Below are 17,602 nucleotides of genomic sequence, written 5' to 3'. Positions count from 1 at the left end.
TTGATATAGTGAAGTTAATTACTAAGAAGGACTGTCCACTACAAATCTAAACCCAATCCTTAAAATCCTATTATAGTATTATAATATTATACTGACTCTTTTCCCATGAAATTGTATTACAATGTGCTCAACCTCTCCTGCTCTATAACATTTTGCCTACAGGTTGAACTGCATTTTCAATGTATCAGGTTCCCTTAAATGCCTGCTGTGGTTTACTTATTAATAGACTTAGAAAATTTTCTACTTCAGTGAACAGCATGCATGCATGCTCTTGATGATGAAGAGGATAGTAGTTATACATTTACATTCTGTACAGGGGTTCATTAAAAAAAGTAATAAAACTTCTTTATGAAGTTCATCTTTACAGTGAAAAAACACGGGGGGAGATTTATTGAGAATGGTGTTTTCAATGCTGGTCTTCATATCTCCTGCCGATTTATGAGGAGGCTCACAACTTCTTATAAATCAAGTAGAACCTCTGCTGGGCCATCTGCCGCCACTGAATTCTACATCAATCCATAACTGGTGCAGATTTTAGGCATCATTTACATCCGTTTTCTGGTGTAAATGACTATAAATGTTACGGAAGCCAATGGCCTTGTCTCCTTTTTGGAAAGTGGTGGGGATGGTGTAAAAAAAGCATTGGCAGCAATTTTTGTCGCATCTAGCATTAATATTTTAAGTTTGCAGCTATTTTTTTTTTTTAAATGTAGATTGTGAGCCCCACATAGAGCTCACAATGTACATTTTTCCCTATCAGTATGTCTTTTTTGGAATATGGGATGGAAATCCATGCAAACATGGGGAGAACATACAAACTCCTTGCAGAAGGTTTTTTGCCCTTGGTGGGATTTGAACACCAAGACTCCAGTGCTGCAAGGCTGCAGTGCTAACCACTGAGCCACCATGTGGCCCCCTAAGTTTGCAGCTATTTTATGGAAAACTTGTCCCCTAGTCTAAGCCCGTTTCTTTAAAGAGTGCCTTTCACTGCCTCCACCAACTCTTGCCTTGCATCATTCAACTATCACTGCTTAGTGTTGGGGCGAACCTCCTGAGATTTGTCTAGTAAGGTTTACCTGGCAGTTTTGTTTTAGTGCACACTTGTTCAGTCTAAAATGGAACTGCTATTATTATACTCTTGAGTCTGCTGATGTAATTCAGGAGGATGAAATGGGCCCAGAGAGTGTGCTGGACTGGCGGATGCCTTGATGGGGCCCAGGAGAGGTGAGTAATGCACATTACAGTAATGCAGCATTTTTTGTTGCAGATTTTATTGTGGTCTTCTGAGCCAGAGCCAGGTGAATTTTGCGGAAGGTAGAAGTATAAGTACTTCCTATATATTTCCCATTCCTTTGGTAGCCATTCTTTGCTTGACTCAAAATACCGCTATAAAATCTGCAACCCAAAAAGCTGCTGTTTGTTATGTTTACATACCTTCCCTGAGGCCTCCACTTATATTCTGGATTTTAAAGAGACCTTAGACTACAGTAATAGTTTGTGGGTGACAAACTTTAAAAATTTGATTTGGTTGAACCTGAAATTTTTGGAAAATTTACAATCAGCTCTGATTGTTACAAACCTGTTCAGTCATCCCAAGTGGTCCTCCACTAATTCTTGCATAGTTGGATTTTTTTCTCTAGTTTCTACTGTTCCTGAGAATATAGTTAGTTCAACACCCAATATACTAATCAGCAGTGGCGCCACTATGGGGCATAATGCTGTGTACAGGGGCCACTGTGGGGCATAATACTGTGTGCAGGGGCCACTACTGTGTGCAGGGGCATAATAGAGCACCCAGGAGTGAAAGGGGGGGGAGGGTGTCAGTCGGTTCAGGTCTTCAGTGTCAGTCAGGAGGGGGGGGGGCATGTCAAAAGTTCGCCACGGGGCCCTGCTAATCGGGCTGTCTATTGTCAGATGGGCAGTGTCATGCTGTTTCTCTATATCAGGGCTTCCCTCTTGCCAGTAGAGAGCCTAATGAGTATATTAGCTACTGAAACTCACAGCACTGATTTATTAGGAATGGAGGGGGCTAGAGAACAAACTTCAATGGCATTGGAATTAGGGAAGCAGCACTTATTGAATAATGCAAAGAGTTAGAGCTGGTGGAGGTGGTCAAACGTTCTCTTTAAGTTTCCAACTTTAGTATACCTATCTTGTTATTCCCTATTTATACCAACAGAGATGGGCATAGACAGCTGTGGACCAGTGTGCAAGAACAGTTAAGCAATTTCCAAATACACTCTAGGAAACTGGCAGATAAAGACAGGAAGCAAAACAAGCTGACTATAAACCAACTCATTTCTATAGTGTAGAATCCAAAGTACATTTAAGGTTTTCATCAAAGCCCGTCGAAAGGCATAATGAACTTTGTGGATTAGAAATCCAGTTTACTCACTGAATCTGGTGTCAGAACATAGGCGCATTTGCAGACTACAAGTCGGGTAAAACCAAGAGAGCACAGGAGTATCCAAATCAATAGCAGAAGAATAATAGTAACCAAGCCAGTGTCAAATCCAGGCGTTCACGGGTAAAACCAAAACAGTAAGAAAACAAGTAACTAGGAAAGCAAGTCAAAATCAGTAACCAGGGAATCAGCAGAGTACCAGCTAAGTTCTGAGAACACAAACCTTTCTACAACCAATAGCAGGTAGTAGTCTGAGTTTTAATACCCCGCCTCAGCTCAGCTTTGGACAATGACACAACACCCTAGTTGGCTCATTGTCTCAAACCTCTGTTTGCTTGAAGCAATCTTAAAACAACTGAAAAGTATGAAAGTTACAAGTGAGATTACACATATTGAGATTTCCAACATTTTCTTTTCCAAACCTCTCTTATGTCTATTGAACAATCCACCAGATAGCCATGAAGTTTATTGGCTTAGGCATATGCACACAATCTAGCACACTGTAGAAAGTTGCTGTAAAATGACAGAGCCCTGAATTCCTCCACCTTGGCCAGATATCGAAGCTGCAACAATGGCATGTCTGCCTCTATGAAAAGAATAAAGGGTCATAATTCTGTGATTTTTTTAAAGTGTTTACACAGTTCAATGCTTTATTTCCTGATATAATCCTTTATTCATCTTAAGTCTTTTGACAATAATATGGCTTTGCATCTTAGAAAATGAATATATTGCTTTAATTATATTATGTAGCCAGACCCCTACATCTTGGCATTCAGTATACTTACGTCAGGACATATGCAAGCCAGGTAAAACAATACAAGCTCCATTATAAAAGCATAGCTGTAGTTTTCTGCTTCCAACGTCCATCATTACTATTATTTGCAGTGTAAAGGAAATGTAATTTATAATATAGCAATAGGGGTCCTCATTTGTTCTCTCATATTCTGTCTTTTATTTTTTTGGTTTCCTCAGGAAAAATATGTGAACATTACTCACATTGAATCAAGAAAGCCCAAAAATGGCAGCTCTGAAGCAGAAGTTTATGCAGAATTTGAATGCACTAAGAAAAAAGCCCAGGAATTAATCCATCTCTTAAAGCTTAATCCAAATGTCATCTCCTTGAATCCTGCAGAAAAAAATTGGCAAGAAGATGAAGGCAAGACCTGTCTTTCTGTAACAACATGTTTGAGGATTAGAAGGTTTTTAAAGAGAGTCTACCAACACCAAAACCACTTCTAAACCACTTATATGCTGTTGTAGGGGCTGTAAGTGACATAGTGCTATCTTGCTACGGAAAAAAATCAACTTTTAATCCATATGCAAATGAGTCGTTCAGCACGCTTTTGCATACAAATTAATTTTTTTTTTTTTATGAACAAGATTGAAATTTCTCAATTAAAGGTAAATTCACTATGTCACTAACCAACTCTATAACAGCATATAAGCGGTTAAAATGTGGTGGTAGACTCCTATTCATCACCTGTGCAATGAAGGATGCAGCCAAGAAGGAGTTAATTTAGTTATATCATGTGACTGCTGCATTCTTGCTATAGATGTGATACTCTTGCTACATACTGTATATGTGGTCATGGGGGGAAGGTCTTTACATACATGCTGCAAAAAGCATCGAGCATATATCAAAATCCATACACAGATTTATAATAACATATGAAAATATGCCAATATAAAGCTATGTATGGACTCTGAGATATTGCAGCAGAAAGCAGACAACCTCTTTACTATGGCCTCACTATGCTGAGAGTGTTTTCTTTGCCATTGGTTTCCTTTGCACAGAGCTAGGCTTTCACACTTTTGAGGAGATGGTGGTGTCAATCATTATAGCAATACAAGGCTACCGTCACATATTGACATTCAATAACAGCACGTTTACCTCCTGTATATAAAAGAGGATTATTGGTCCCCAGTCCAGGGGTTTGGGGCATCATTTTTTGTGATCAAATGTCCCTGTTTTATTATTAAAGGGATTCTACCACTAAAACACTTTTTTTTCTAGTTACCACGTCGGAATAGCCTTTAAAAAGGCTATTCGTCTCTTACCTGTGGAAGTGCTTTCCGCCGTGCCGTTCGTTCAAAATACTGGTTTGTACCGGTATGCTAATGAGTTCTCTCGCAGCGATGGGGTCGTCCCCATCGCAGGAGCAGCGATGGGGGCGTCCCCATTGCAGCTCGAAAACTCACCGCAGCGCCGCCTCTCCGGACTTCGGTGTCCTCCCCTTGCCTCTTCAGCGTCTGTCGGACGCCTGCGCAGTATGCTCTCTGTTCGACGAAGATTGCCGAACGTACTGCGCATGCGCGGAAGTTCGGTGCCCGCACTATGGCTGGGACCGCTATTTCACGCATGCGCAGTACGTTCGGCAATCTTCGTCGAACAGAGCGTACTGCGCAGGCGTCCGACAGTACGCTGAAGAAGCAAGGGGAGGACACCGAAGACCGGAGAGGCGGCGCTGCGGTGAGTTTTCGAGCTGCAATGGGGACGCCCCCATCGCTGCTCCTGCGATGGGGACGCCCCCATCGCTGCGAGAGAACTCATTAGCATACTGGTACAAACCGGTATTTTGAACGAACGGCGCGGCGGAGAGCACTTCCACAGGTAAGAGACGAATAGCCTTTTTAAAGGCTATTCCGACGTGGTAACTAGAAAAAAAAGTGTTTTAGTGGTAGAATCCCTTTAAGCTTGATATTCTATTCTTTCTTTACAGTAGAACTTGATGGAGTCCCTTGGTTTCCAAGAAAGATTTCAGAACTTGATAAATGTTCCCACCGGGTGCTCATGTATGGTTCTGAATTGGATGCTGACCACCCAGTAAGTATGATATATGTGGTACATGATGATAAATGATACCATAAATGCATATAATGAACAAACTCGTCCACAACTTACTTTTTATTGCTTGAAGAGTATGTATTTTACTGGCTGTAGAACATTGAGAGCAAAATGAAAGTTATTAGCAACATTTTATCTGAATTTAAGAAGATACATTTTTTTTCATAGGACAAACACAGCTGCAGATTTTTGTTTGGATATACGATCTCCTATTGATTTAGGGTGCATTCACTAGGACTTGCAGTATGTCTGAAACTAAGCTGCAAATATAACATTTAAGGGTCTGTTCCTCAACCTACATTCATTGATCAGTACTAGTTAACTTGTTACCCACCATGTTTTTTGCTGGTTACCCGGCCTTTGACAAGTTTTACCCCCCAAAAAAATTATATTTAAAAATTATATTTTCAGAATTACACAAAGTAACAGAAAATATAAAAAAGAAAATTATATTCAACTCTATTCTTCCCTGTGGACACCTGCTATGTATTAATGTAGGGTAACTGTCCTGACAAAATGGTGCACCATTAGTACTCATGAATTTGCTCCCCTAGAGCAGGAGTCCCCAACCACCGGTCCGCGGACCAGGACTGGGTCGTTGGAGATTTTTTTTGGCAGTCTGCGATGCGGGGAGGCGGACTGGCCTCAATCTTAGCTAGATACTTCACGTTAAAACATGTTGATTTGGTAACATGTAAACTATCAGGTAGCACAGCATCCTGTAGCTGCTAAGGATGCCACACTACCCGATAATTTACACATTACCATAGCAATGTGGCCTAGTGCAAAGTATCCAGCCTTGGGATCTAGTGATTCTCCATGTTCGGGGTTGTGTTTGACTCAAATTTTCTTTCATCCCCTATATCCAATCACTCATATACTCATGTCATCTCCACCTCAAAAACATCTCCAGAATACGCCCTTTCCTTACCAGAGATACATTAAAGACACTTATTGTCTCTGATTCATTCTCGCCTTGACTACTGTAACTCCTTACTAATCGGTCTTCCCCTCACTAAACTCTCCCTTCTACAATCTATTCTGAATGCAGCGGCCAGGCTCATCTATCAGTCTAGATGCTACAGCGATGCCTCGGGTCTGTGCCAGTCACTACATTGGCTGCCTATTCATTACAGAATACAATATAAAGTTATCACCCTCATCTACAAGGCTTTCCATAATGTCCCACCTCCCTACATTTCCTCCCTCATCTCTGTCTACCACCCAACCCGTGCTCTCCGCTCACTCAATGACCTAACACTTACATTTTCCATTATCAGAACCTCCCACATTCATATACAAGACTTCTCCCGAGCTGCACCACTTCTCTGGAATGCTTTATCCCAGACAATCAGAATAACTCCCAATTTCTACAGCTTCAAGCGCAAACTAAAGACACATCACAATTCCTAATGTAAATCCTTCCAATTTTATATGTCCAGGCACCATCTGCACATTAAAGGACACGACTGGTGTTTGCTCATACAGTGTTGTGTTTCTGTAATGACAGTAACCTCTATTAGAAAATTGTCTAACCACTGTATAAGCAATGCTGCCCCTACTACCTCTTGTGTCACCCCCTCTACCTCATAGATTGTAAGCTCTAGCAAGCAGGGCCCTCAGTCCCATTGTGTGAAGTGACTATTTCTTTGTACTATATCTTTTTGTCTGTACTTGAACCCTACAAATTGTACAGTGTTGCGGAATAAGTTGGCGCTATATAAATAAAATGTATTATTATTATTACTATTATGTTTGCTCAGATTCTCGTATCACACCCCCTTCCTGTCGACAAGGTGGAGCCCACCTATAACCCCATCCCCATATGACCAAAGCCTTGCCCCCACCCCGCCAGGCCATGGAAAGCTGGTCTTGCTTGAAGCCAGTCCTTGGTGCAAAAAGGTTGTGGATCACAGCAATAGAGGACACTCCCATCTACTGTCTATTAGAGATGAGCGAACAGTGTTCTATCGAACTCATGTTCGATCGGATATTAGGCTGTTCGGCATGTTCGAATCGAATCGAACACCGCGTGGTAAAGTGCGCCATTACTCGATTCCCCTCCCACCTTCCCTGGCGCCTTTTTTGCTCCAATAACAGCGCAGGGTAGGTGGGACAGGAACTACGACACCGGTGACGTTGAAAAAAGTAGGCAAAACCCATTGGCTGCCGAAAACATGTGACCTCTAATTTAAAAGAACAGCGCCGCCCAGCTTCGCGTCATTCTGAGCTTGCAATTCACCGAGGACGGAGGTTTCCGTCCAGTTAGCTAGGGGTTAGATTCTGGGTAGGCAGGGACAGGCTAGATAGGAAGGAGAAGACAACCACAACAGCTCTTATAAGAGCTAAATTCCAGGGAGAAGCTTGTCAGTGTAACGTGGCACTGACGGGCTCAATCGCCGCAACCCAGCTTTCCCAGGATCCTGAATGGAATACACTGTCAGTGTATTCCCGTATACCCGATATATACCCCCGATACCCGTTCCAACGGTGTGCCCCCCCACCTTCACCCCAGAAATACCCTGCAAGTCCCCTAGCAATAGGATTGGGGCTATATACACCCACTATTTTTACTACTGCCATATAGTGCCATTGTCTCACTGGGAATTCAAAGAATATATTGGGCTTACATATAACTTCAATTCCAGGGAGAAGCTTGTCAGTGTAACGTGGCACTGACGGGCTCAATCGCCGCAACCCAGCTTTCCCAGGATCCTGAATGGAACACACTGACAGTGTATTCCCGTATACCCCATATATACACCCCAAATCCCCGTTCCAACGGTGTGCCCCCCCACCTTCACCTCAGAAATACCCTGCAAGTCCCCTAGCAATAGAATTGGGGCTATATACACCCACAATTTTTGCTACTGGTATATAGTGCCATTGTCTGACTGGGAATTCAAAGAATATATTGGGGTGACGTGCACCCACAATTTTTGCTACTGCTATACAGTGCCATTGTCTCACTGGGAATTCAAAGAATATATGGGGGTTATGTGCACCCACAATTTTTAATACTGGTATACAGTGCCATTGTCTGACTGGGAATTCAAAGAATATATGGGGGTTACGTGCACCCACAATTTTTGCTACTGCTATACAGTTCCATTGTCTCACTGGGAATTCAAAGAATATATGGGGGTTATGTGCACCCATAATTTTTAATACTGGTATACAGTGCCATTGTCTGACTGGGAATTCAAAGAATATATGGGGGTTACGTGCACCCACAATTTTTAATACTGCTATACAGTTCCATTGTCTCACTGGGAATTCAAAGAATATATGGGGGTTATGTGCACCCACAATTTTTAATACTGGTATACAGTGCCATTGTCTGACTGGGAATTCAAAGAATATATGGGGGTTACGTGCACCCACAATTTTTAATACTGCTATACAGTTCCATTGTCTCACTGGGAATTCAAAGAATATATGGGGGTTATGTGCACCCACAATTTTTAATACTGGTATACAGTGCCATTGTCTGACTGGGAATTCAAAGAATATATGGGGGTTATGTGCACCCACAATTTTTAATACTGGTATACAGTGCCATTGTCTCACTGGGAATTCAAAGAATATATTGGGGTTATGTGCACCCACAATTTTTACTACTGGTATATAGTGCCATTGTCTGACTGGGAATTCAAAGAATATATGGGGGTTATGTGCACCCACAATTTTTAATACTGGTATACAGTGCCATTGTCTGACTGGGAATTCAAAGAATATATGGGGGTTATGTGCACCCACAATTTTTAATACTGGTATACAGTGCCATTGTCTGACTGGGAATTCAAAGAATATATTGGGGTTATGTGCACCCACAATTTTTACTACTGGTATATAGTGCCATTGTCTGACTGGGAATTCAAAGAATATATGGGGGTTATGTGCACCCACAATTTTTAATACTGGTATATAGTGCCATTGTCTGACTGGGAATTCAAAGAATATATGGGGGTTACGTGCACCCACAATTTTTGCTACTGCTATACAGTTCCATTGTCTCACTGGGAATTCAAAGAATATATGGGGGTTATGTGCACCCACAATTTTTAATACTGGTATACAGTGCCATTGTCTCACTGGGAATTCAAAGAATATATGGGGGTTATGTGCACCCACAATTTTTACTACTGGTATACAGTGCCATTGTCTGACTGGGAATTCAAAGAATATATTGGGGTGACGTGCACCCACAATTTTTGCTACTGCTATACAGTGCCATTGTCTCACTGGGAATTCAAAGAATATATGGGGGTTATGTGCACCCACAATTTTTAATACTGGTATACAGTGCCATTGTCTGACTGGGAATTCAAAGAATATATTGGGGTTATGTGCACCCACAATTTTTAATACTGGTATATAGTGCCATTGTCTGACTGGGAATTCAAAGAATATATGGGGGTTATGTGCACCCACAATTTTTAATACTGGTATACAGTGCCATTGTCTGACTGGGAATTCAAAGAATATATTGGGGTTATGTGCACCCACAATTTTTACTACTGGTATACAGTGCCATTGTCTCACTGGGAATTCAAAGAATATATTGGGGTTATGTGCACCCACAATTTTTACTACTGGTATACAGTGCCATTGTCTGACTGGGAATTCAAAGAATATATTGGGGTTATGTGCACCCACAATTTTTACTACTGGTATACAGTGCCATTGTCTCACTGGGAATTCAAAGAATATATTGGGGTTATGTGCACCCACAATTTTTAATACTGGTATATAGTGCCATTGTCTGACTGGGAATTCAAAGAATATATGGGGGTTATGTGCACCCACAATTTTTAATACTGGTATACAGTGCCATTGTCTGACTGGGAATTCAAAGAATATATTGGGGTTATGTGCACCCACAATTTTTACTACTGGTATACAGTGCCATTGTCTCACTGGGAATTCAAAGAATATATTGGGGTTATGTGCACCCACAATTTTTACTACTGGTATATAGTGCCATTGTCTGACTGGGAATTCAAAGAATATATGGGGGTTACGTGCACCCACAATTTTTGCTACTGCTATACAGTTCCATTGTCTCACTGGGAATTCAAAGAATATATGGGGGTTATGTGCACCCACAATTTTTAATACTGGTATACAGTGCCATTGTCTGACTGGGAATTCAAAGAATATATGGGGGTTACGTGCACCCACAATTTTTGCTACTGCTATACAGTTCCATTGTCTCACTGGGAATTCAAAGAATATATGGGGGTTATGTGCACCCACAATTTTTAATACTGGTATACAGTGCCATTGTCTCACTGGGAATTCAAAGAATATATGGGGGTTATGTGCACCCACAATTTTTACTACTGGTATACAGTGCCATTGTCTGACTGGGAATTCAAAGAATATATTGGGGTGACGTGCACCCACAATTTTTGCTACTGCTATACAGTGCCATTGTCTCACTGGGAATTCAAAGAATATATGGGGGTTATGTGCACCCACAATTTTTAATACTGGTATACAGTGCCATTGTCTGACTGGGAATTCAAAGAATATATTGGGGTTATGTGCACCCACAATTTTTAATACTGGTATATAGTGCCATTGTCTGACTGGGAATTCAAAGAATATATGGGGGTTATGTGCACCCACAATTTTTAATACTGGTATACAGTGCCATTGTCTGACTGGGAATTCAAAGAATATATTGGGGTTATGTGCACCCACAATTTTTACTACTGGTATACAGTGCCATTGTCTCACTGGGAATTCAAAGAATATATTGGGGTTATGTGCACCCACAATTTTTACTACTGGTATACAGTGCCATTGTCTGACTGGGAATTCAAAGAATATATTGGGGTTATGTGCACCCACAATTTTTACTACTGGTATACAGTGCCATTGTCTCACTGGGAATTCAAAGAATATATTGGGGTTATGTGCACCCACAATTTTTAATACTGGTATATAGTGCCATTGTCTGACTGGGAATTCAAAGAATATATGGGGGTTATGTGCACCCACAATTTTTAATACTGGTATACAGTGCCATTGTCTGACTGGGAATTCAAAGAATATATTGGGGTTATGTGCACCCACAATTTTTACTACTGGTATACAGTGACATTGTCTCACTGGGAATTCAAAGAATATATTGGGGTTATGTGCACCCACAATTTTTACTACTGGTATATAGTGCCATTGTCTGACTGGGAATTCAAAGAATATATGGGGGTTACGTGCACCCACAATTTTTGCTACTGCTATACAGTTCCATTGTCTCACTGGGAATTCAAAGAATATATGGGGGTTATGTGCACCCACAATTTTTACTACTGGTATACAGTGCCATTGTCTGACTGGGAATTCAAAGAATATATTGGGGTGACGTGCACCCACAATTTTTGCTACTGCTATACAGTGCCATTGTCTCACTGGGAATTCAAAGAATATATGGGGGTTATGTGCACCCACAATTTTTAATACTGGTATACAGTGCCATTGTCTGACTGGGAATTCAAAGAATATATTGGGGTTATGTGCACCCACAATTTTTAATACTGGTATATAGTGCCATTGTCTGACTGGGAATTCAAAGAATATATGGGGGTTATGTGCACCCACAATTTTTAATACTGGTATACAGTGCCATTGTCTGACTGGGAATTCAAAGAATATATTGGGGTTATGTGCACCCACAATTTTTACTACTGGTATACAGTGCCATTGTCTCACTGGGAATTCAAAGAATATATTGGGGTTATGTGCACCCACAATTTTTACTACTGGTATACAGTGCCATTGTCTGACTGGGAATTCAAAGAATATATTGGGGTTATGTGCACCCACAATTTTTACTACTGGTATACAGTGCCATTGTCTCACTGGGAATTCAAAGAATATATTGGGGTTATGTGCACCCACAATTTTTAATACTGGTATATAGTGCCATTGTCTGACTGGGAATTCAAAGAATATATGGGGGTTATGTGCACCCACAATTTTTAATACTGGTATACAGTGCCATTGTCTGACTGGGAATTCAAAGAATATATTGGGGTTATGTGCACCCACAATTTTTACTACTGGTATACAGTGCCATTGTCTCACTGGGAATTCAAAGAATATATTGGGGTTATGTGCACCCACAATTTTTACTACTGGTATATAGTGCCATTGTCTGACTGGGAATTCAAAGAATATATGGGGGTTACGTGCACCCACAATTTTTGCTACTGCTATACAGTTCCATTGTCTCACTGGGAATTCAAAGAATATATGGGGGTTATGTGCACCCACAATTTTTAATACTGGTATATAGTGCCATTGTCTGACTGGGAATTCAAAGAATATATGGGGGTTACGTGCACCCACAATTTTTGCTACTGCTATACAGTTCCATTGTCTCACTGGGAATTCAAAGAATATATGGGGGTTATGTGCACCCACAATTTTTAATACTGGTATACAGTGCCATTGTCTGACTGGGAATTCAAAGAATATATGGGGGTTATGTGCACCCACAATTTTTACTACTGGTATACAGTGCCATTGTCTGACTGGGAATTCAAAGAATATATGGGGGTTATGTGCACCCACAATTTTTAATACTGGTATATAGTGCCATTGTCTGACTGGGAATTCAAAGAATATATGGGGGTTACGTGCACCCACAATTTTTGCTACTGCTATACAGTTCCATTGTCTCACTGGGAATTCAAAGAATATATGGGGGTTATGTGCACCCACAATTTTTAATACTGGTATACAGTGCCATTGTCTGACTGGGAATTCAAAGAATATATGGGGGTTATGTGCACCCACAATTTTTACTACTGGTATACAGTGCCATTGTCTGACTGGGAATTCAAAGAATATATTGGGGTGACGTGCACCCACAATTTTTGCTACTGCTATACAGTGCCATTGTCTCACTGGGAATTCAAAGAATATATGGGGGTTATGTGCACCCACAATTTTTAATACTGGTATACAGTGCCATTGTCTGACTGGGAATTCAAAGAATATATTGGGGTTATGTGCACCCACAATTTTTAATACTGGTATATAGTGCCATTGTCTGACTGGGAATTCAAAGAATATATGGGGGTTATGTGCACCCACAATTTTTAATACTGGTATATAGTGCCATTGTCTGACTGGGAATTCAAAGAATATATGGGGGTTACGTGCACCCACAATTTTTGCTACTGCTATACAGTTCCATTGTCTCACTGGGAATTCAAAGAATATATGGGGGTTATGTGCACCCACAATTTTTAATACTGGTATACAGTGCCATTGTCTGACTGGGAATTCAAAGAATATATGGGGGTTATGTGCACCCACAATTTTTACTACTGGTATACAGTGCCATTGTCTGACTGGGAATTCAAAGAATATATTGGGGTGACGTGCACCCACAATTTTTGCTACTGCTATACAGTGCCATTGTCTCACTGGGAATTCAAAGAATATATGGGGGTTATGTGAACCCACAATTTTTAATACTGGTATAGAGTGCCATTGTCTGACTGGGAATTCAAAGAATATATTGGGGTTATGTGCACCCACAATTTTTAATACTGGTATATAGTGCCATTGTCTGACTGGGAATTCAAAGAATATATGGGGGTTATGTGCACCCACAATTTTTAATACTGGTATACAGTGCCATTGTCTGACTGGGAATTCAAAGAATATATGGGGGTTATGTGCACCCACAATTTTTACTACTGGTATACAGTGCCATTGTCTGACTGGGAATTCAAAGAATATATTGGGGTGACGTGCACCCACAATTTTTAATACTGGTATACAGTGCCATTGTCTGACTGGGAATTCAAAGAATATATTGGGGTTATGTGCACCCACAATTTTTAATACTGGTATATAGTGCCATTGTCTGACTGGGAATTCAAAGAATATATGGGGGTTATGTGCACCCACAATTTTTAATACTGGTATACAGTGCCATTGTCTGACTGGGAATTCAAAGAATATATTGGGGTTATGTGCACCCACAATTTTTACTACTGGTATACAGTGCCATTGTCTCACTGGGAATTCAAAGAATATATTGGGGTTATGTGCACCCACAATTTTTACTACTGGTATATAGTGCCATTGTCTGACTGGGAATTCAAAGAATATATGGGGGTTACGTGCACCCACAATTTTTGCTACTGCTATACAGTTCCATTGTCTCACTGGGAATTCAAAGAATATATGGGGGTTATGTGCACCCACAATTTTTAATACTGGTATATAGTGCCATTGTCTGACTGGGAATTCAAAGAATATATTGGGGTTACGTGCAACCACAATTTTTGCTACTGCTATACAGTTCCATTGTCTCACTGGGAATTCAAAGAATATATGGGGGTTATGTGCACCCACAATTTTTAATACTGGTATATAGTGCCATTGTCTGACTGGGAATTCAAAGAATATATGGGGGTTACGTGCACCCACAATTTTTGCTACTGCTATACAGTTCCATTGTCTCACTGGGAATTCAAAGAATATATGGGGGTTATGTGCACCCACAATTTTTAATACTGGTATACAGTGCCATTGTCTGACTGGGAATTCAAAGAATATATGGGGGTTATGTGCACCCACAATTTTTAATACTGGTATACAGTGCCATTGTCTGACTGGGAATTCAAAGAATATATGGGGGTTATGTGCACCCACAATTTTTAATACTGGTATACAGTGCCATTGTCTGACTGGGAATTCAAAGAATATATTGGGGTTATGTGCACCCACAATTTTTACTACTGGTATACAGTGCCATTGTCTGACTGGGAATTCAAAGAATATATGGGGGTTATGTGCACCCACAATTTTTAATACTGGTATATAGTGCCATTGTCTGACTGGGAATTCAAAGAATATATGGGGGTTACGTGCACCCACAATTTTTGCTACTGCTATACAGTTCCATTGTCTCACTGGGAATTCAAAGAATATATGGGGGTTATGTGCACCCACAATTTTTAATACTGGTATACAGTGCCATTGTCTGACTGGGAATTCAAAGAATATATTGGGGTTATGTGCACCCACAATTTTTAATACTGGTATATAGTGCCATTGTCTGACTGGGAATTCAAAGAATATATGGGGGTTATGTGCACCCACAATTTTTAATACTGGTATACAGTGCCATTGTCTGACTGGGAATTCAAAGAATATATTGGGGTTATGTGCACCCACAATTTTTACTACTGGTATACAGTGCCATTGTCTGACTGGGAATTCAAAGAATATATTGGGGTTATGTGCACCCACAATTTTTACTACTGGTATACAGTGCCATTGTCTCACTGGGAATTCAAAGAATATATTGGGGTTATGTGCACCCACAATTTTTAATACTGGTATATAGTGCCATTGTCTGACTGGGAATTCAAAGAATATATGGGGGTTATGTGCACCCACAATTTTTAATACTGGTATACAGTGCCATTGTCTGACTGGGAATTCAAAGAATATATTGGGGTTATGTGCACCCACAATTTTTACTACTGGTATACAGTGCCATTGTCTCACTGGGAATTCAAAGAATATATTGGGGTTATGTGCACCCACAATTTTTACTACTGGTATATAGTGCCATTGTCTGACTGGGAATTCAAAGAATATATGGGGGTTACGTGCACCCACAATTTTTGCTACTGCTATACAGTTCCATTGTCTCACTGGGAATTCAAAGAATATATGGGGGTTATGTGCACCCACAATTTTTACTACTGGTATACAGTGCCATTGTCTGACTGGGAATTCAAAGAATATATTGGGGTGACGTGCACCCACAATTTTTGCTACTGCTATACAGTGCCATTGTCTCACTGGGAATTCAAAGAATATATGGGGGTTATGTGCACCCACAATTTTTAATACTGGTATACAGTGCCATTGTCTGACTGGGAATTCAAAGAATATATTGGGGTTATGTGCACCCACAATTTTTAATACTGGTATATAGTGCCATTGTCTGACTGGGAATTCAAAGAATATATGGGGGTTATGTGCACCCACAATTTTTAATACTGGTATACAGTGCCATTGTCTGACTGGGAATTCAAAGAATATATTGGGGTTATGTGCACCCACAATTTTTACTACTGGTATACAGTGCCATTGTCTCACTGGGAATTCAAAGAATATATTGGGGTTATGTGCACCCACAATTTTTACTACTGGTATACAGTGCCATTGTCTGACTGGGAATTCAAAGAATATATTGGGGTTATGTGCACCCACAATTTTTACTACTGGTATACAGTGCCATTGTCTCACTGGGAATTCAAAGAATATATTGGGGTTATGTGCACCCACAATTTTTAATACTGGTATATAGTGCCATTGTCTGACTGGGAATTCAAAGAATATATGGGGGTTATGTGCACCCACAATTTTTAATACTGGTATACAGTGCCATTGTCTGACTGGGAATTCAAAGAATATATTGGGGTTATGTGCACCCACAATTTTTACTACTGGTATACAGTGCCATTGTCTCACTGGGAATTCAAAGAATATATTGGGGTTATGTGCACCCACAATTTTTACTACTGGTATATAGTGCCATTGTCTGACTGGGAATTCAAAGAATATATGGGGGTTACGTGCACCCACAATTTTTGCTACTGCTATACAGTTCCATTGTCTCACTGGGAATTCAAAGAATATATGGGGGTTATGTGCACCCACAATTTTTAATACTGGTATATAGTGCCATTGTCTGACTGGGAATTCAAAGAATATATGGGGGTTACGTGCACCCACAATTTTTGCTACTGCTATACAGTTCCATTGTCTCACTGGGAATTCAAAGAATATATGGGGGTTATGTGCACCCACAATTTTTAATACTGGTATACAGTGCCATTGTCTGACTGGGAATTCAAAGAATATATGGGGGTTATGTGCACCCACAATTTTTACTACTGGTATACAGTGCCATTGTCTGACTGGGAATTCAAAGAATATATGGGGGTTATGTGCACCCACAATTTTTAATACTGGTATATAGTGCCATTGTCTGACTGGGAATTCAAAGAATATATGGGGGTTACGTGCACCCACAATTTTTGCTACTGCTATACAGTTCCATTGTCTCACTGGGAATTCAAAGAATATATGGGGGTTATGTGCACCCACAATTTTTAATACTGGTATACAGTGCCATTGTCTGACTGGGAATTCAAAGAATATATGGGGGTTATGTGCACCCACAATTTTTACTACTGGTATACAGTGCCATTGTCTGACTGGGAATTCAAAGAATATATTGGGGTGACGTGCACCCACAATTTTTGCTACTGCTATACAGTGCCATTGTCTCACTGGGAATT

At 40.4% G+C, this 17,602-nt stretch overlaps 1 protein-coding gene across 1 annotated transcript in view; it reads left to right on the top strand.

Moving 5' to 3' along the window:
* TPH2 (tryptophan hydroxylase 2) overlaps positions 1–17,602 on the top strand; it is a 203,619-nt gene that overhangs the window by 23,925 nt on the left and 162,092 nt on the right. Inside the window, exons 3-4 of the mRNA XM_075274369.1 lie at positions 3,377–3,560; positions 5,128–5,228. Of these exons, the coding sequence (XP_075130470.1) occupies positions 3,377–3,560; positions 5,128–5,228 (285 nt within the window). The remainder of the gene's footprint in view (positions 1–3,376; positions 3,561–5,127; positions 5,229–17,602) is intronic.

Source organism: Leptodactylus fuscus, chromosome 5 (genome assembly GCF_031893055.1).
Source record: "Leptodactylus fuscus isolate aLepFus1 chromosome 5, aLepFus1.hap2, whole genome shotgun sequence".
Classification (NCBI taxonomy): Eukaryota; Metazoa; Chordata; class Amphibia; order Anura; family Leptodactylidae; genus Leptodactylus; species Leptodactylus fuscus.
The sequence above is the reverse complement of the archived record's forward strand: the minus strand, read 5'-3'. Positions and strand labels throughout refer to the sequence as shown.